The sequence below is a fragment of the Anolis carolinensis genome, chromosome 2 (genome assembly GCF_035594765.1).
Source record: "Anolis carolinensis isolate JA03-04 chromosome 2, rAnoCar3.1.pri, whole genome shotgun sequence".
NCBI lineage: Eukaryota > Metazoa > Chordata > Lepidosauria > Squamata > Dactyloidae > Anolis > Anolis carolinensis.
Window position 1 is genome coordinate 247,543,463 of NC_085842.1, and position 21,032 is coordinate 247,564,494.

A 21,032-nucleotide genomic window follows, 5' to 3' on the forward strand; every position below is an offset into this window, starting at 1 on the left:
AGTAGTGACTGCCAGCACAAATCGCTGATGGTTGTCACTCACTGCATCTACTAATGCTGATCGGAGTGCTAGGGTAACACCGGACTACTCGAGGAAGTGGAAAAGAAGGAATCCTTCCCTTCTTTCCCCCCTTTTTCCCCCGCCTTCCTCCTTGTGGGGATTCAAGGCCTGGCTCTTATCCTTCCCCAAATGCCTGCTAGCAGAAGAAGGCTTTGACGTGCCTGCAGGAATGAGGCCATCCTGGTCCCACAGTCTGGGAACAGCCACTGAAAAGCTCCTCTCCTGTGTTCCACCAAGCGTGCTTGAGCGGGTGGTGGGACAGAGAGAAGGCCCTTCCCAGTAGATCATAGATGTGATGAAAGATGAATGCTGGCCATTTCACCCCTAGTGGTCGTAACTAAGCTGAGAACAAGAGGCCTCCTGAGCCTGGGGAACACAGGATGGCTGTGTGAGCAACTGTCACTAGTTCTGAATATGAACTGACCCAACTGTTCACAATGCCACAAAGTGTGGATGATTTTAAGACACGAGACAAGACCATGTTAAATAGGCTTGGCAGGTGTTAGGATGGATGCACTCTTTGTATTATGTGGATGCCACAGAGTTCATTCACCCCCAATCCAGCTCATTTAGCTTGTGTAGATGGGCCCTTGCTTAACAGAAAGCTTATAGGAGAAAGCTCAGATGTTTGAGAACTATAAGACATAGACAAATATCACACACACATTGTTATTATTACATGCACATTTTGTTATTAAAATGTTACAATAAATATTAAGACATACATGTCTGTAATAATATTTATGGATGTATGTGGTTTTAAAACTGTTAATTGTTAATTTCAATGATCTCAAGGTACAACTATATATACAAATGTTTTCAAAATCCTGATTGATTAGTGTTTAACCATATTGAACATGTTTAATACAGTGACAAACTACAGAAACATATGCAAATTTGCATATCATTAACATTAAATGAGATTGCCAAAATAAAAATAAAAGGTGTAAAAGCGGACATTGTAATGATATTTGTTGTAGTAAATATCAAGTATGCATACCAATACAATTAATTGTTTTAATCAGATATCATCTTACAATATTACAGACACTTCTCAAAATGAGTGAAAAGAAACAATTAACTACAGTATGTCCAGTGCAACCAAACTTTACAGCACTAAGAATTATACAAACACCCCACTAATTTCATTGCCAGCAACAATGACATGCCACAATCATGTGATTGCAAACAACATTCACTAAAACATTGTCTGTACTAGCTTGTACAATTAACTGATTTTCCACACAATTCTGATGTACTCCTTGCCAATCGAAAATTTGTTTCATTTCAACTCAAATCTAGCACTGAAATTAGAATTTTAATTTTAAATAGATTTACTCACACTGAACATTGAACTTATATTTTAATCCAGTGGACTTTGTTTATACTTATAAAGCAAGACAAAAAAACCTTTTACATGAACTGGAATTAAAAAAGAACTCAAACAGTTTATTTTCTCTAGCCATATGTTGTATGTCAAAGAGATGTGTGTGGCTCATAAGCTGCAACATCAATATCTGTTTAAACTGCTAGGTTTGAAAAAGACTTGCTTTTAAAGACCAGATTAGAATGTCTTACAAACTTAAACATCTTAATGGCATAAACAAAAAACCAAGGTGGATGAATAAATGTATGTAAGTATGTATATAAAATAAAAACAAAGAACAGAGGATACAAATATTGTAAACAAGCAAAACATCAGGGTAAGATTTGTCATTGCATATGAATTGGGCGCATTGTGTGGGTTAACCCGTTTTCTAAATAGTGGTCTCCTGCCCATCAAACATGAGCCCATGCAGAGAGAAAAATGGATCTGACAGCCTTGGAATTTTGGGGTTCTTGCCTTGATATGTTGACAAAAGGGAATAACTCTCCTGTGGATTATTTCTTCAGCCTGCCTACATGTCACTGTATGCTGTTAACATATACTACTACCACATATACTCATTTATAAGTTGATCTCATGTATGTTGAAGGCAGGTTTGAGGTCCAAAATTATACATTTTGATATGATCCTTTGATAACTCAAGGGTCACTCTGGAAAGTGTAATCTGTCTCATAGGGCCAGTTGCCACTGACCATGGTTGCCATTTTCCTACTTTCATTACTTTATTCAGAGAAGGGAATGGTTCCTTTTTTGATAAAAGTTAATGTGCAGTATTAACTCTTACATTAAAAAAGGACCCATCCCTTTCTCTGAGCAGAAAGGGGGAAGGTGAGAGCTTACTATATCTTAAACCTAAAAGAAGAACTGCCTCTATCGCTTGGTGCTAATTTGAAAAGAAGTACCAAAGAGCTGCTGTTGAGGTCAGCCCTTTCCAATCCAGGCATTCAAAAAGGCTAGAAACAACATATCAGTAGAGTAGAGGAGGTTGCTTTTTTAAAGGTTATCTCAGGATGGATTAAGCTTTTACCTTTCACCACTCTACTTGGGTTCCTTTTTTGAGAAAAGTTAAGTTACATTGCTTAAATTGATTCACACATAAATTGACCCAGATTTTTTGGATTGATTTTAAAGCTAAAACTTCTAGATATTACTATATACAGTAGTTTCGGAAATAACTTGGAAAATTGTTTTATCTCCATAGTATCAATTTGATGTACCGTTTAAAGTTAAAGCGGGACATATTGGTAAGTGAAAAATTTTAGATTTTTGCTACAATAATTATATTTAAACTAGTCTTTCTTTGATTTGGGTTGCTGCTGTTTTGTTTTAATTTTATTATTCCAGTTTATTCTGACAATGTTTTAACAGAATGCATAGTATAAACACAACAGTTACAATAATATATCATGAAACACCTTTGAGACTAATTACTGTATAGGGGCTACAATATTTAGGTATTTTTATGCTTAAACAGACTAACATGACATTAATTATGATGATGTTATTTGTACACTTATGGCTACACTATTTGTAGCTCTGTCCTATTTTTTTAGTATGCAATAGGAAATTGAGGTAATTTGATGTGTTCAGCTATTTATTTTTTTTAAAAAGTCCCAATTTAACAACAGGTTTTTTTAAAATTCTGTGTAATGTAGGGCACAAAGTTTTTAGGGGTTATAAATATCATTTTTTTCAAGAAGCATTCCTTCCTTTATACTCTGAAGACAATGCTTTATTTAAATATATGCCTTCCTCAACAAATGTAGACATTACCTAATAATAATGGGAACATGCATTTTTTTCATTTTTATATACAGTAGAATCTCACTTATCCAACACTTGCTTATCCAACATTCTGGATTATCCAACGCATTTTTGTAGTCAATGTTTTCAATATATCGTGATATTTTGGTGCTAAATTCGTAAATACAGTAATTACAACATAATATTACTGCGTATTGAACTACTTTTTCTGTCAAATTTGTTATACAACATGATGTTTTGGTGCTTAATTTGTAAAATCATAACCTAATTGATGTGTAATAGGATTTTCCTTAATCCCTCCTTATTATCCAACATATTCGCTTATCCAACATTCTGCCGGCCCGTTTATGTTGGATAAGTGAGACTCTACTGTATATAAATAGATAAATATAAATCACTAGAACCAACATGATCAACTTAATTTGCTATTCTTCACTTGCTTATCCTCAGTTTAGTATAACTGAACACGGAAGTATTTACTTTGGATAAATTTCCACAAGATTATAGTGAAAGACTTTTATAATCTGAATGATATAAACAATTGCATAGTAGTTTTAGACCAGGATTTTAGATGGTCAGACTGGTTGCATGGCTTTGTATACTACATGGGTAAGGATAGCAGGGGTGGGTGGGGTGGCCTTGTTCACCTACTGTACGCCCTCATCAGAGGAAGGGCAGCCACCCAGTCTGTGCTCTCTGGTAAAGAGAATGACTGTGTTGAAAGATGCCTAGCTTTGATAGAGCTTTGGTACCAGGGCTCCATGGGAAAAGAGATATAAAAATCACTTATTGTAGTAAAGTTTCTTAATAGCAGTTTCTCAAGCTATTTTTGCGATAGTATTTGGTTTCAACGATTAATTAAAGCTAGCCACCAAAGAACCAGGTGCCTGCTGATTGCACCAAGAAGTGCATGCTGACCAATCCCAATGGCAGTTTGAAAAAACTGAATAGAATCTTGGTCATCAAATGCAGTATTTTGAAAAATTATTTTTTCAACTAACATTTTTTCCCTCCTGTTGATGAGTTCCATCTGAAAGGTTTGCTACAGATATTTTTATAGTAATCGATATAATGTTTCTCTTTATTTTAGGTCAGCTGAATTTGAAGATTCCATGGACAAATCTTTACACACAGCCTGTTGAAGCTGTGCTAGATGAAATTTTTTTGCTTATTGTGCCTACAGCAAGTAAGTCAGTCAGGAAAATGAGTTGGATGAAATGGTTTAATATGATTCTGTGAAATAAATGTGTAAACGAATGGTTGCAATTTTGTTTGTGTCATACACAGCATTACACTGTTTATATCATTGTGGACAGAGTAATCTATTGTCTCTTTCACACTGCAACATTTTCCACATATGTAGCTTATTGCTCTTCTGCCACAGGGCCAGTCTGCAGCCATTAACCAGGCAGGGTAGGATGGTGATGATGGTAGCCATGCAGCATCCTGCATCCATATCCACAAAGTAGAGGACATCACAGATATAAGTGACTGAATGGTTATATTGTGCATCTGGCTGTAGGAATGCATCTGGCTGCTGCCTGGACTCCTCCTCCTTAGCCAATAAATGGTCTGTGATGTGTGATTGCAGCAGAACAGTAGGTTGTGTTCATTCAGGGATTGGGAAGGAGTTAAAGCTAATCTTAATGGATCTTGATACTCTGCTAATACAATACAAGAGCCTTGAAAATACATATAGCTAGTAGGGTTTGTTTTTGTTTTCTAAATCAAGCAATTTTTGATATGCACTGTTTATACGAGATATTGTTTTAGTCATAACTGCATCTATATATGATGATAATGGATAGTCATCACATTAATAAAGGTACATATGGCGGAAAGCAGTAGCAATGTGTTGAAAGAGGTGGCTGTGCCATGTTGTCAACCTGTCACCCTTCCTGTGTTTTGATGTGAGGTTACTAGGTGTAGTGCAAGAGATTGTAACTGAAAAAAGAAGAAGCTGTAGGTACAATACTTTTAACACAGAGATTCCTTGAGAGGTGAATTTTTTCCACCGGATCCCCTGGAGTTTGAGAAAGATTATTCTAAGTTATGTATTGTCTTGAGGTATGGTGAACATTGCTACATTATCAGTGTTGAATAAAGATTGAGCTTCCTGTTCAGTTTGGTTTTGTAAATGGCATGAGATAATATTCCACTTGGTTTCTCATATCAGACAGCAAAAGGTCTCAGAACATTCTGATATGCTTAGGAAGCATCTGTCTCTAGAGAGGTTTGACAAAGAGCTGATCTGCTCGTCCATCTGGAATTGTCTGTTACAAGTAATGGCTCAAGTAGTTGTGATTAGAGCTTACATATAGCCTGTGGTTAAATAAATAGCAGATCCCATCCCCAGCAATTGCCCAGTTCTGCTGTGTGATCTCCGCTGTTATCACCTCATGTGATTATAAGAGCCGTTTCAGATTTGGGAACTCTCTGTCCCTGTACTAAGAGTGTTACACAGGTTTAGAATCTCTGCAGTCTACGGATGTTATTGCCCTGTTTTATTTTGCCTAAGATAGAAAGGGAAACTTTCAGATTGATTTTCTTCTTCCTTTACTAACTTATATATGATGGTTGACATATCTTAATCCATTTAGTGGAAGTAACATTCCCAGAGAAGGAGGAAGAGAGGGATGTATACTTTCCCATTACTTTGAGAAAAAGGCAGGATATAAATTCAATTTTAAAAAATCCAAAGAGATGAACCCAGTTCTGCAAATTACAAATTTATTTGTATCATCTCCTTCTGCAACAGTCTCATAATGGCTATGATACCATGATTAGCCTTTTGTTGAATTTTCTCTATGGCTATACCCTTGATTCGCATCTTCCTTCAGTGATTTTCTCTTTTCTCTTTTTCAAAACAGTGGTCAAGTATAATTAATGTTGTTGTATATATTGCTTCTGAGTTCTTTAGACTGGAAAGTTAAGTCTGCAAAATCTAGGAAGATACGGCTTTCTTTACATATTGCTTTTACAAGAAAGTCATCTATGTCAGGGGTCCTCAAACTTTTAAAGTGGAGGGCCAGTTTATGGTCCCTCAGATTGTTGAGGGGCCGAATTATTATTTGAAAAAAAATGAACAAATTCCTATGCACACTGCACATGTCTTATTTGTAGTACAAAAAACCCCCAACAACAATCATTTATTTATTTATTTATTTATTTGCTAAATTTATACTCCACTCTCTCTCACCCCAAAGGGGACTCAGAGCAGCTTACAAGTTGTATGTACATACAATATATTATATTATTAGCATAGCACAATATTAGCATTATATATTACTATATTGTACTATACCACTATACCATATTATTATTAGTAATATTACATTTAATATATAATATATATTAGTAAATGAATGAACAATACAATATTTAAAAATAAAAACAATTTTAACCAATATAAACCTATCAGGATTTCAATGGGAAGTGTGGGCCTGCTTCTGCCCAATGAGATAGTCAAGTTAAGTAGGATTGTTGTTGTTATGTGCCTTCAAGTCATTTCAGACTTAGAGCAAGCCTAAGTCTAAAACTGAGGGCGGTGGCCAGGTAAATGACCTTGGAGAGCCGCATCCGGCCCCCGGGACTTAGTTTGGGGACCCCTGATCTAAGTAGTTGCTTTTCATGTTCCTCAGTAATTAATTTTGAACATAAATGGGAAAATTGTTGTTGTTTTTTTTAAATGAATTATTTTTCCTTGAAGGAAGATGAACAGAATGGCTTTCAGTTTTTTTTCCAATTTGTGGTAATAGACTCAAATATAGAATAGTATACATTATAGATCCATTGTATTAAGACATTATCAAGCTGGACTGTGAATTTGATTTAAATCGTGTTGATTTTTAGTTTGGTAGAGCTTTGGCTCAGGTAAGAAATTAATAGTACAGTTCATCAATATGATGTACGTTCACAATATGATGCATTCATAAATATTGCCAGGTATTAAATATGATGCTGAAAAAGAAGAAAAACAACTATTTGAAGCAAAACAGAGGGAACTGCAAAGAATAGAAGATGCAAAACAGAAGATTGCTGATCAAGGTAAGGAAAAATCAAATACCTATTTTATTTATAATTTTTGTATGGAAATGGCCAAGACACTTTATGTATTAAATTTACGGTGCAATATTATGTGTGCTTTTTCGAGGAATAAGCCTTTAATAAGGCTTACCTCTCAAAAAACACTCATAAAATTGCATCCTCTCTAGTAAGTGTGTTTGTAGCCTCAGACTACAATTGGATGTGTATAATGATGATAATTGGGAGGCTGGGACTGCATTATATAGTTACCTTTCTCAATTTGAGAGCCCCTGGACCTAAGTAGTACAGTATAACCAGTGCGTGCACTGTCATCTATAAGTCTTCCAGATCTAGGAAGGGGCGCAGCTGCCATATCAGCTGAAGCTGATAGTAAGCACTCCTGATCGTCATATCTACCTGGGCTGACATTTGGAGAGACAGATACAGGAGCACTTCCATGCTGCGAACACAGTCTTTCAGGGGGAGTGTAACCCCATCCAGAATTGCTTGACACACATCCATCTCCAGATTATAATTCTTGATGGCAAACACCACTGATTCAGTTTCAATTTGTTTTTCCTAATCCAGCCCATTACCTCCTCCAGGCATTCATTCAAAGGAGAACGCTATCCTTAGTTGAAGCTGTTTTTGGAGGCATGAAATAATATATTTGGGTGTCATCAGTATACTGATAACATCCCGCCCCATGTCTGCAGATGATCTCTCCCTGTGGCTTCATGTAAATATTAAAGAGCATTGGGGATAGAATGGCACCTTGCAGGATACCACATAACAGCTCCTTAAACTTAACAGTATTTCAGTGGAAGATCCCCAGGGCCAACCACATAACAGCTCCTTTTTTGAGAAGAAGCTATCCTTAAGTACCACCATCTGGAATCTGCCTGAAAGGTATGACTGGAAGCCCTGCAGCTCAGTGCTTCCGATTTCCAGTCCCTCCAGTTCTTCCAGATTGATACCATGGTTGGTAGCAACAGTGCAGGCTGTTGAGCAGCTGCTGCAATAAATCACTCTGACCATGAGGTCATGAGTTCGAGGCCAGCCCGTGGCGGGGTGATTACCCGTCAATTAAAAATAAAATATAGCCCCTGCTCATTGCTGACCTAGCAACCTGAAAGATAGTTGCATCTATCAAGTAGGAAATAAGGTACCACTTATAAAAAGTGGGGAGGCAAGTTCAACTAATTTACAACTGGAATGAGGAAGTGAGGAAGTGCCATCAGAGTGGATGATGAAGCAGCTGCTCCCCCCTGTGGCCAGAATTGAACATCCCCTCAGGAGAAGGTTAACTTGCCTCTGCGTCTGTCTGTCTGTCTGTCTGTTTGTCTGTCTCTGTCTCGGTTCGATGTGTTTATGGGCATTGAATGTTTGCCCTGTATGTGTATAATGTGATCCGCCCTAAGTCCCCTTCGGGGTGAGAAGGGCGGAATATAAATACTGCAAATAAATAAATAAATAAATAAATAAATAAATAAATAATATCAAAAGCTGCTGAGAAGTCTAGAAGTACCAACAGGGACACATTCCTCCTGTCAGTGTTAAGATGAAGATCATCCACTATAATAGTCCATGAGCACCTGGAGGTGAGCATCCACCACTGCCATCACTTCTGGTTGTAACTATTCATTAGTTCACTGTGATTAAAAATCAAATCATATTTTAATTTGATTTAATCATATCTTGTGCTTTTGGTTAAGCAATATTCTTTTATATTCATGGCACTTTCATTTCCTTAAGATAAATGTGAAGTGGTTTGGCCAAATCTTTTCTAAAGCTCTTAAGAGATGCTATTTAATATGAATTCAGGTAGGTTGGTTTCCCACTTGGTGAATTATTTAGGTAACCACAAGATGACAGTTAAATTGTAATACTAACAAGGTGCCTGTCAGTTTGATGAATATGTATTCTCTTTCTGCACTCACTCACTGTTTGGTGATTATTTTTGGTGTGATTCTACCAGGCTAGATGGATGCAGATGAAGCTTCTGTATTTTGTTGAGCAGCTCGGTAGCATGACTTTCTGTCTAAAGTTTGAGTATTGAAATACTGCCAGACAAAATTTCCCCTGAGCCACACATGGAAATGAGAAGGAGTGGGTATTTCTTAGATACTCCTTATATTTTTTTTATTGATGCAGAAGCAGCATGGCACCTTTGCCAGGTTCGGACTCCTCTGCGTGAAGTGTACTCAAGATGGGGAAAATATACTTATTTCTTCTCAATAAGGCAGGGAGCCAGATAGCCCAAGTTCAACTATACTATATTTATTTTCATGAACAGTTTAACACATCCTTACTGTTTTACCTGTTGTAAAATGGAATTGCTTTCAGCACTGTGTTCTAAATCTTTGCTTCTTAATCTATGGTCCTGATTACAAATGGGATCCCATAAGAAAAATAGGGGTTTCTGAAAAATTTGGCCACAGTAAAAGGCTTCTGAGCTCCACCAAGTGGCTGTTTAAACATTGCACGAATCTGTTAACAACTATGTGCAGTGTTTACAGTAGATTCTGCAGAAAAAGTTTCAGCTGTACTTCATAAAAAGGAAAATCAGCCTAGCAAGTCTTGTAGATGCTGATTAATCTGTAAATGTTTGATTTCTATACCTATTTATATATCTATACCTATAACAATTTCTCAGATCAAAAAGTGTCCCAATTTGAAAAGTTTGAGAGGCACTGTTTTAAACATACAACATGATCAACACACATGATTAAGTGCCTTCACATTATTATATATTCTCATGTATAAGTCTAAAAATTAATCAAAAAATCAACCCTCCTAAAATTGGGCTGACTTATTCCCAGGTTTGTGTAAATACTGTACCTTAACCCTCAGAATAGAGTGGTGAAAGGTAAGAGCTTAGTCATTCTAGAGAGAACCTAATAGAAAAGGGCACCCCTCTGTACTCTCTCCACCACTGAGCCGGTTTGGCTTTTTTGAATGCCTGTGTGGGAGAAGAGCAATTTCAGCAGCCAGGGATAGCTGGACCCCTGAGGTGGCATTGGCACTTTTCTGTCTCAGCAAATTGACCCTTGATTTATTCACAGATCATATAAAATCCATAATTTTGCCCTTAAAACCACCCTTGTATTATATATTATGTCAACTTATATACTTATATACAGTACTTGTTCTGGATCTTTGATTGAAATATATAGAATTAAAATACTTGCTGTATACTTTCTTGGCTAGCCCTTGTCAATTGTCTCTGCTGAATAATGTTAGACGTTCATTCTATTTAATTTAGATAATCCACAAGAGGAGAAGCAAGATACTTTCATAGAAAAGCTAATCACTCAGGTCATCAGAAACCTTCAGTTGAAAATTTCCAATGTCCATATTCGATATGAGGATGATGTAAGTATTTGTGAATGGAAGCTCTGTATAAATAGCTATACATGTTGTAGATACAAATTATTTTTGTTCTCTGAGGTCCTACTTTATGAGGGAATTGTAAACATTGCTGCAGTGATTGAAACTGAGTGCATGTGCCTCTTTCATAATGCTTTTTGGCTCTCTCAAAGGAAATGTTGTAGATGTTATAATTTGTTAAAGTTGTGAGCTATTTTTTTAAAACCTTGGTCTTAGGCTTTGTTGTTCTTCCTCTAGGTCAAATCTAAGAATATTCCTTTTTTCTACTAGATAACATATTCATATCAAAATTGATTTCAGTTTCTGTATCTATCTATCTATCTATCTATCTATCTATCTAAAATGCTTCTGGACTTTTTACCTAGAAGTAGGCAATGAAACTACATCACCCAGAGCCACAAAACTTGGCAACACAACCCACCATCCTTGCCCATAGGTTCCGACAACAAAACCAAACATCAGGGACGGAACCATGGCCCCAAAAACCCCAAAAACAGGAAAAACCCATCTGCGCCTGCGTCGACAAGGATGCAGCGCGCGATCCTCACACGACCCCCACCCCTCCTAACCGCTCGCTCATGTGCTCGCCTCTTCCCGCCACTGCCATCTTCACCACCATCCACAGAGCACCGCACGCAAGGAAAGAGAGAGAGGGCACCGAAGTGGCAGTTTACTCTCTCGGAGACCAACTTGGCCTAGCAAACTGCGGGCCTTGCGGCCCTGTGCGGGGGGGGGGGGAGGGTCCCCTGCCTGTCTACCTGACGGAAGGCTCCGAGGCCGTGAGTAGCCTTCCAATAGGCCTCAAAACAATTCTGGCTCCGAGGATGCAACTAGGCCTCGATTAGGCCTCCAAACAATTCTGCCTCGACGCCGCCTCCAAACAATTCTGAGGTGAGGATGGGAAATTGGAAGGTCTCTTTGGAGGTGAAAAAATAATAGGGGTGTCCTTGAACAAAGTGGAAATGTGGGGCAATGGACAAGGAAGGGGAAATGGGGGGAATTTGGGGTGAGGAGACAATAATCATAATAATAACAACATGGGGCCAATGGAGAGGGGAAGGGGAATGGGGGAGGTCTTCGGGATGAGGAGACAATAATAATAATAATAACAATAATAATAATATGGGGCCAATGCAAAGGGGAATGGGGGATCTTTGGGGTGAACAGAAAATAATAATAACAAGAATAACAATACTACTACTACTACTACTACTAATAATAATATGAAACCAATGCACAGGGAAATGGGGGGGCCCTTGGGGTGACCATAATAATAATAATAATAATAATAATAATAATAATAATAATAATAATAATAATAATAATAATAAACACTAATAACGGAGGGTCCCCACAGCAAAGGGTAATAGGGCTGCTCTCAAACCAAGGAAATAATATATTGGGGGGGGGGGAATGCCTAAACTCCCTTCAACAGTTCAATAAAATGCCAGTTGAACTGGATTATACAGCAGTCTGGACTCAGATAACCCAGCTCAAACCAGATAGTGTGATTTACCTATCACGAGATTCAAGGGTCCCTTCCACAGAACTGAATGCTATTGCCAATTTCCTGCTTTGAACTGGCTTCACTCTGAACAACGCTCTAACAACAGGGGAATTCCAGACATGAAACAATCAGGGCCAGCTAACACCTTCCCAACAAAGGGAGGAAGCACCCAGGGTTTGACGCTGAACAGCCATTACATCCAAAACATTCTGCAAAACTGCGGCCTTCACACTTGCCTCCAAAAGACAAAACAACTAACAGCCAGAAATATTGTATATTCACATACTTTACAAACTAGCATATACTAACTACCACCAATTCTTCAGTACTTTAATTCCAACACCACCGCAATTTGCCACAGCATCACGTGGCAGGGCACAGCTAGTAGTTATTTATAAGTCTTTCAAGGCAAGGTAAAATGATATGATTCAGTTAATGTGAATATCAATTAGACTTTATGTAGTCTTTTTTTATTTTGAGGATTTTGTTTATAACAGTGAACATTGGGAAGTTATGGTATCTGATATTTTTAAAAGTCCTAAATTAGTTATGTATATATATGTGTATATATATGTATATGTGTATATGTGTGTGTGTGTGTGGGTGTATACACACATAAACATACACACAAATACACACACATATATGGTCAATTAATGTTTGATTCTTTATTAATAGGTAAATAATCTTCACTAGTGTTTAAAAACCTTTTCAAAATGTATAAATTATCTGTGTTTATAGTGAATATTTTTGGTTTATGTTTTCTTTTTTTTCAGATCACAAATAAAGATCTTCCATTGTCATTTGGTGTTTCACTTCAGAATGTTAGTTTACAGGTAATATTATCATTTTTAGTTTAAAATTTCGTTTAAGAAAAAAAATCAATGTTGCTAGGTATTTGTGAAATTATATTGCTACATTTGTAGCCTGCTATATTTGTAGCCAGCTAAGGCATAGATAATAGTTATTTGGGTGATAGAAATACATTTTTTTTTTTTACTGAGCAAAAATCATGTTAGAGAAAAAAGAAGAAGAAAAAGAAAAAGAATAAACTAAATTGAGTAATAAGACACTGTATGTGCCTAAACTTCTAGAAAAGAGGAAACAAATATCTGAATAAATGTCTATATGGAGTTGCCATTTATATATAATATATGTTGAAATGAGGAATGTTTTGTGAGGTTCTCAATCCATTCAATTACAGGATGGGTAGGGATCTTTTTGCTTGTTTATTTCTCTTTCCAGTACAGCCGTATAAATCATTGTTGACTGAAACATTAATTTTCAACATTCAGGCAAATAGTTTAAGATCACATGTAAACTTGTGAAATTCAAATACTCTTCCAAAACAAATGATTTTCAATTATTATCTTTCCTTGAAAGGAACTTTCCAAAAGAAGGATTATCTGTTTGATCATTCTGTACATTCCAAAACTAATTGCATTCATTCAGTGATCATCCAGACATAGAAACTGGAAAAAGCTAGTCTTTTATAACAAAAATGGGGGTGATAAAGCAATTATTATTCTGAATCAAATGGCTGGTTCAGATTATGAATTTGCCTCATTCACAGAATTAAGAATAAATAGTATTTGAAAAATTATATGGTATTTTCAACACATGTTTGTTATCTAAATATGGCCTGGTCTCTTTAAGTGCTTCATATGCACCTAAAGAAATGGACTGAGATTTACTTCACTTAGGTGATCCCTCGTTGTCCAAGTATGATGGCCTTCCAAGTACAGTGCCCTGGCGGTGGATACATAGGTGACTGTAGAGCCCTATTCTTGACTCGCATGTTTTTTGCACAGTGAGGACATCGGTTTCCAGGTGGAAGGCGGTTCCAGTCATGGTTGGCTTGACGCACCTTCCTCTTGGTACATTTCTCCCTTTCACCCTCCATTCATGCCTTTTCAAATTCCACAGCATTGCTGGCCACAGCTGACCTCCAGTTAGAGCGGTCAAGGGCCACGGCTTCCCAGTTCTCAGTGTCTATGCCACAGTTTTTAAGGTTGGCTTTGAGCCCATCTTTAAATCTCTTCCTGTCTACCAACATTCCATTTTTCATTCTTGAGTTGGAAGTATATAGTAACTGCTTTGGGAGTGGGTGATTGGGCATTTGGACAACAGGGCCAGTCCAGCGGAGTTGATGACGTAGGAGCATCACTTCAATGCTGGTGGTCTTTGCTTCTTCCAGTACGCTGACATTTGTCCGCCTATCTTCCCAAGAGATTTACAGGCTTTTTCGGAGGCAATGCAGATGGAATTGTTCCAGGAGTTGAGTGTGACATCTGTAGAGAGTCCACATTTTGCAGGCGTATAACAGTGTTGGGAGGACAATAGCTTTATAAATAAGCACTTTGATGTCCCTGTCCTGATCCTCAAACGCTCTTTGCTTCATTCAGAAAAATGCTGCACTCGCAGAACTCAGGCAGTGTTGTATTTCAGTGTCAATGTTGATTTTTGTGGAGAGATGGCTGCCAAGGTAGTGGAAATGGTCAACATTTTGTAATATTATACCATTAAAATGTATTTCTGGCTTTGCAGAGGGATTGGCTGGTGACTGCTGGAAGAGCACTTTGGTTTTCTTGATGTTGAATGAGAGACCGAGCTTCTCATATGCTTCTGCAAAGATGTTTAGAGTGGCTTGTAGGTCTTATTCTGAATATGCACAGACTATGTTATCATCGACATATTGGAGTTCTATAGCATATTTTTTGTGAACTTGGTTTTGGCTTTCAGTCTGCTGAGGTTAAATAGCTTGCCATCTGTCTGATAGATGATTTCCACTCCGGTGGGAAGCTTCCCATCAACGATATGAAGTATCATAGCGATGAAGATGGAAAATAAGGTTGGGGCAATAACACATCCCTGTTTGACACCTGATTCCACTTTAAATGGATCACTTTGGGAGCCTTTGCTGTCCAAGATTGTTCCCATCATGTCATCATGGAGGAGCTGCAGAATGTTCACAAATTTGTCAGGGCATCCGATTTTTGGGGGGATGGTCCAGAGAGTACTGCGATTCACTGTGTCAAATGCCTTTGCAAGGTCGATGAATGCCATGTACAGAGGTTGATTTTGTTCCCTGTATTTTTCCCGGAGATGTCGTGCAGTGAAGATCATGTCCACTTTTCCTCTGGAGGGGTGGAAGACATTCTGGGATTCTGGGAGGGTGTCTTCTGAGACAGGTAGAAGTCAATTTGCAAGGATTCTTACGAGAATTTTTCCCATTGGAGGTTAGAAGAGAGATGCCTCGATAGTTACCGCAGTCTGTTCTTTTTCCTTTTTAAAAAGGGTGATGATGGTGGCATCCTTGAAATCTGCTGGTCTGAGATCCATGAAAGCATATTAAATACATAATTTAATCTCAGAGGAGCTTCTTGCATCTTTCACCTTTCTTTTTGCCATTTTATGCTGAAATAGACAAACATAGCTATTTTGAGAATTATCTGGCAGTTATTTCACAAGAACTTGCTGTTTCTCTTCCAGACTTCAGATGAAAACTGGAATCCATGTATACAAGATGCAACAACCAAATTGTTTCATAAGGTAAAATGGGATTCCTGTTAGCACAAGAATCTCCTTGGATTGTCATGCTACAATTTACGCAGTAAGAACAATGTTTTTTTGGTCCATCTGGGATTGCCTAATTGCACTGTTTGGGCCCTGTTCAGGGAGAAAGTCAGTATGCAAATATGTCAAACTAAAAAATACATTTAGTGTTGGGGTAATGACATATTTTCATAAACATCTTTGAGTTTTGATGGGAACAATAGATATCATTCTCTTATTCAGCTAAGGGTTCTAATAAACTTTCCTTCGGAGATTCTTATTAGCAAAATGGGTTTCTGTCCACCCCTTCCTAATATAGCTTGTTCAGCTCGTTGTTATTAAGAGGGAAAATTAGCATGGAATTGAAAGAAGAAATAGAAGTGAGTTACCTGGTTCTTCCTCTCCACCCAGTGGGTGTCCTCTTGGAAATTGTCAACACTAGCCCTGTAGCCCATCTTGGGGAAGAAGTTACTCCTGGATGTTCACATGTCATCCAGGGATTTCCAGTCCACAGCGTGGGGTAAAGCTAGTTAACCAATTTTGACTCCTTGGTATGAAGGACACATCTATACTGACCACGTAATGTGGATTTAAGGCATTTCAAAGATGCTGTGTTTAAATTATGCACAATGCAAACAAGCATAGGAACATGAATTATAGTCCTTAAATCGGAGTAAGCAAAACTTGAAGTTACTCTGAAATAGATCTATAATTCACATCAGATTCCAGGGCTTTACATGTGACCAGGTACCTTTGCTTTACTTCTGACTTTGCCACTTTCATCTCACATTTCATCCCAGTGTTTAACAACTGTTAAGTCTTTAGTTAATTCTGGCTATACTTTTTGATTTCAGCTTGTTCGATTGGACAACTTCTTTGCGTACTGGAATGTGAAGTCTGAAATGTTTCATCACAATAGCTACAAAGAATCTTTGGTGAGTCTCATATCTAATTCATTACATTTAATGTCAAAAATAGTTGTGAAGTATAATTTCCTCAGTTGAGAGTACCTTTTAATGATTTTATTAGCCATGATGCCTGAGTTTTAAACTATTCCCTCTGCTGCATTAAATTTATAGTTCTGTTTTAGGTAACTTGGTGTTAAGCCCCATTAAACCCAATGAAAGCATCTAAAATACATAAACATTTTTTTTCTTTTTGCTTAACATTGCTGTATACCATCTTTCATAATATATATTCCAGAGCAATAGAGGATCATGAGTAAATATATCCCAGTTTTATATTCAGTAATATGAGCAGATATAAAATATGTTAGAGCTCTTGTGCTTTGCATATAGGATTGGCCTGTATGTACCATTTTCTCCATTTTTTTTTCTTTTTTGCACTCTACGCTGAATATGATGATGTGCTTCTAGTGCCTAAGTAAAGCCAAATTTTCCATTAAGATGTGGAGGAATACCAGCCTTGCTGTGAAAGAGAATTGTGCTCATGGAAGCTTGCCAGAAGAAAGATTTTCTTTTAATAGAAGATGTGTGGATGAGGAGCAATCCATCACACATGAGTTCCTCCTGCTTGCTATTGCCAGGTGGCAGAAGACTACATTCTTTATCAGTTGCTACCATTTGTTCTCTTCACTTTTTCTCTCATTTTTAATTATTTTGCCTTGGGAACCCGACAGGAATTCAGAAAATAAGAGTCCAGCAGAAAGATAAAATAGTAATATTTTATTTAAGTTTGTGAGTAGCTGAACTGAGGGACAGAAAAAGAAAAATGCCAGCACAGACAGCCTCCAAGATGACTGATGTCCAGTGTATCTCTCTGGGAGGAAAGAAAGAGAATTAAAAAAAAAGATATGTATGCCCTCAAATGAAAGTGAAGCTGAGGAAATTAAATCTCTGGCTAGTTCTAGATGCAGAGAGGAGAAAAGAAGAAAAAGGCTTGTAACATAGAAATAAAGAATAAGAACACATATAAGGAAAGGGATAGGAGTTGGAGAAAAATGGAGCAATAAGGGCTAAAAACCTTCAGGAGGTGAAATTGAATGATTTCTGCATATCTAGGGATGACTCTCCCTGTTAGTGACAGGGGGCTACCTCTGTTGTTAGATTCATTGTAGCATCTTGATTCCATGCAGTTGGACCTCACTATCCATGGATTCTATATTCATAGATTAAATTGTCTACACCTTGAAAATATTTTAAAAATCCCAAAAGCAACGTTTGATTTTGCCATTTTATATAAGAGATGTGATTTTACTATGCTACTGTATATGATTGGACTTGAACATCCATAGATTTTGGTACACATCATTGATCTTGAAGCCAAACCTCAGTGGATATTAGGGGCCCATTCTATGTATAATTAGTCTACATTAGGCAACATTTGACACATAGTCAACAAAGCCATACACTTACGTAGCTCATTCGTTTTTAGGATTCCTAATCAACACTAAAAAAGAGGTATTCAGTGTACTTTAGGGAACCCAAACAAGAACCCAAACCGGGCAGAAAAGCTCTCAACTGAGAGCAGCTAAGCAAGCGGAGCTGAAGAACACTGGCGGGCCAGTGGCAACCCCTGCAGAGAAAAACACCAAGCCAGGAGCAGAGAGAGAAGCGTCGTCAAGCCGTTCTGAGGTCGGGGTGGGGAGACAGCGTCAAACCGCTACAGAAGCAAAGCCCAAGCCAGGAGTTTAAAGGTGCAGGGTGTAGAAGCGTCGTCAAGCTGGTCTGAAGACGGAGTGGGGAGACAGCGTTAAACCGCTACAGGAGCGCAGATAAAGCCAGGAGCCCAAGGAGCAGAGCGTAGAAGCGTCGTCAAGCCAGTCCGAGGTCGGGATAGGAGACAGTGTCAGGGTCAGGAAACAAGCCAGGAGTCAGGAGCAGAAAGCAGCCACGGAATAGAGAGCGACGCCAAGCAGCGTTTAAGGGCATCGAGGAGAGCCGAGTCAAGTTCCAGTCCAAGGTCCAGGGATTGAAGTCATCAAAAGGAGGTCCACAACATGGAATGGCACATAGAGCCAAAGCAACAAGGGCGAACAGCAGCTAATGCAAAATAGTAATAACAGTGCAGTCCAGGAAAACCCACACAATTCCAGCCCTCTGTTGCAGAATAACCCGGATCAAACTTACATCTGTTGCAAAGTCCCAGTCCAGTCTTCAGTAACACACACAGGAAACCCAATGGTGCCCAGCAACACCTTGCCACATGCAAAGTATAATGGCCAAACATCCCCAATTTATCCAGGTCTCCCTGGGCGTCCAAACCTCTAACGCCCAAGGAACAGGTGTCCCAATTTCTTAATCCGAATCAGAGCTCCACACAGCCAACACCCTTGGGTCAGGCATCCCAAATTCTTCATCAGAGTCTCAATCATCTTGCCCACGCCCAACTCTATCCACACCTGTGGACCCACCCTCATTCCTCCAACAGACCAAGTGGGATCTGCTTCTGAAGGTACCCAAGCCTCTCCAGCATCAGCAGCATCCATGGGCCCCGATTCCTCCCCAAGCACCTCCAGTGCCCGTGCCCAGTCTGTGCCCACTTCCTCCATTACCACCTGTTCCCCAGCATCTATTTCTACTTCAAGATCCCCACATGAATCCCCCTCAGAAGACTTCCCATCAATTTCCCTGATCCTCTTCCTATGCAAATCCTCCAACGAGCCCTCCTCGCAAGGGTTTTTCCTTCCTCTCCTGATCCCACCGCTATCATTCACAGCCTCCGAAGGCTTATTCACAACAGGCTAGCCTTGTAAACAATGTGCAAGCACCTTCTCTGTAATTTGCTTCTGCTTGTTTCTGAAACATGGTATCCTGAAGATTCTGTTTAATTGGAAGCACTATTTTGAAATGCATGTCCCATGTTTATAAAACTAATAATGTTTCAGGTAGGCTTCAGAAAACACTATTATGTTGGAAAACACCAGAATGTGGAATCTTTGGGAGGTCACAAAAGCCTGTAGGTAATATGTTGTGTGTTGTCTACTGCTGATATCGATTTATACACTTTTGTCGATGGGGAAATGTTATTGAAAAGGTAAATGGCACAAGTAAATACATAAACTAGGAAAATAGATTTTCCTGAATTCCAGCGCTGGATGAAAACACCATGTTCCGCTGTCACAGCCAAATGGAGATGAATTTCTCCATACATATTTAAGTTTTATATATAGTTTAGCAAAAGCCTACAATTAAAAGTGTTGAAACCTACAAAATACATTGTTACAGATTTCTTTATTTTAATTGGATGTTGGCCAGTTGAAAAATAATTTCTTAGCATTCTTTTTCTTCAGTGCATTATTCATTATTGTTACTGTTATGAAAATTAAATAAGTATGTTAAAAATAATTTTTATTTCACTCCCCTCAGAATCATTTAAAATTTGGAATTGCAAGCAATGGTGTTATTCCAGATGGCTACAGTTTCAGTAAGTTCTTCATTTTCTTGATTATTATGCCATTACCTAGATCTAGTTTTGATCATTGATCATGGGACGATAAAAATTATACTGATGATCCTTAGGAAAGGCAGGCTGTTAGTTTCATAGCTATCAGTTTGTCTGGCCTGGCTTGCTTGCTGCAGGGGGCAGGTCTCCAGTTGAGGAGGACTCTTTCAGTATTTGGAGCAAGGGGTTAGTCTAACCTCTTCTTCAAGGAAAGCATCACAAGCTTCTGTGATTATCTGTACAGGCTTGCTGAAATGAGCAGCAGATGAAATCTCATGATAAAAGTAATCTGAAAAAGGATAGCTTTTTGGTAGCATATAACATCGTACCATTGTACCTTTATTCTGGATCTTGACTTTGCTGCCCTGGGTAAAAATTCTGGATTCTTGAGCTTTGTTCCTGTAATCCTGTTCCGGACCCTGTTGTATCTTGTTGTATCCTGAATACTTGACTCTGATTTCTGGATTGATTTCCTGGCTTGCTTTATGGACTTGGACTTCAGTTTGTATCCTTAACTATCTGGCTTGACTTCGGAACTTTGATTTCAGTTTGTGCTCTTGGATATTTTGTCTTGTTTATGAACTCTGATAAATGAACAATTGGCATCTGACTATTGAACTGTAACCTTGGCTACTGTTTGTTCTTTTTCCTGATCTAACTCTGTAGTACTGGCTTGCCTGCATTAACTGGACTCTTGACCTTGGCTTGTGTTTATCTGTTCCTTGCAGCCCCGCTCACGCTGGTTGCTAAAGGGAGGAGACTGCTTGGCTGTTGCTAGCTCTGTTGTTAAGGGGAGGAGTCGTTTCCTTCATTGGCAACTAAGGGAGGAGGAAAATGATTGGCCATTGCTAAGGGGTATGGTTTTTCCTGTCTCAGGTGTGACAGGTTTGAGATAGTAGGTATGTGAATACCTTAAAACACTCATCAGTTTGAATGCTT

General features: G+C 38.4%; 1 protein-coding gene across 3 annotated transcripts in view; it reads left to right on the forward strand.

The window, feature by feature from the left end:
• Positions 1 to 21,032, forward strand: part of vps13a (vacuolar protein sorting 13 homolog A) — a 206,501-nt gene that overhangs the window by 12,658 nt on the left and 172,811 nt on the right. For all 3 annotated transcript variants that reach the window (XR_010003415.1, XM_062972011.1, XM_016991003.2), the window contains exons 3-10: positions 2,649 to 2,691; positions 4,302 to 4,397; positions 7,157 to 7,258; positions 10,503 to 10,612; positions 12,911 to 12,970; positions 15,627 to 15,686; positions 16,544 to 16,624; positions 20,018 to 20,075. Coding sequence is in view for 2 of the 3 variants with exons in the window: in XM_062972011.1 (XP_062828081.1) it covers positions 2,649 to 2,691; positions 4,302 to 4,397; positions 7,157 to 7,258; positions 10,503 to 10,612; positions 12,911 to 12,970; positions 15,627 to 15,686; positions 16,544 to 16,624; positions 20,018 to 20,075 (610 nt within the window). In the remaining variant the exon portion in view is untranslated. The remainder of the gene's footprint in view (positions 1 to 2,648; positions 2,692 to 4,301; positions 4,398 to 7,156; positions 7,259 to 10,502; positions 10,613 to 12,910; positions 12,971 to 15,626; positions 15,687 to 16,543; positions 16,625 to 20,017; positions 20,076 to 21,032) is intronic.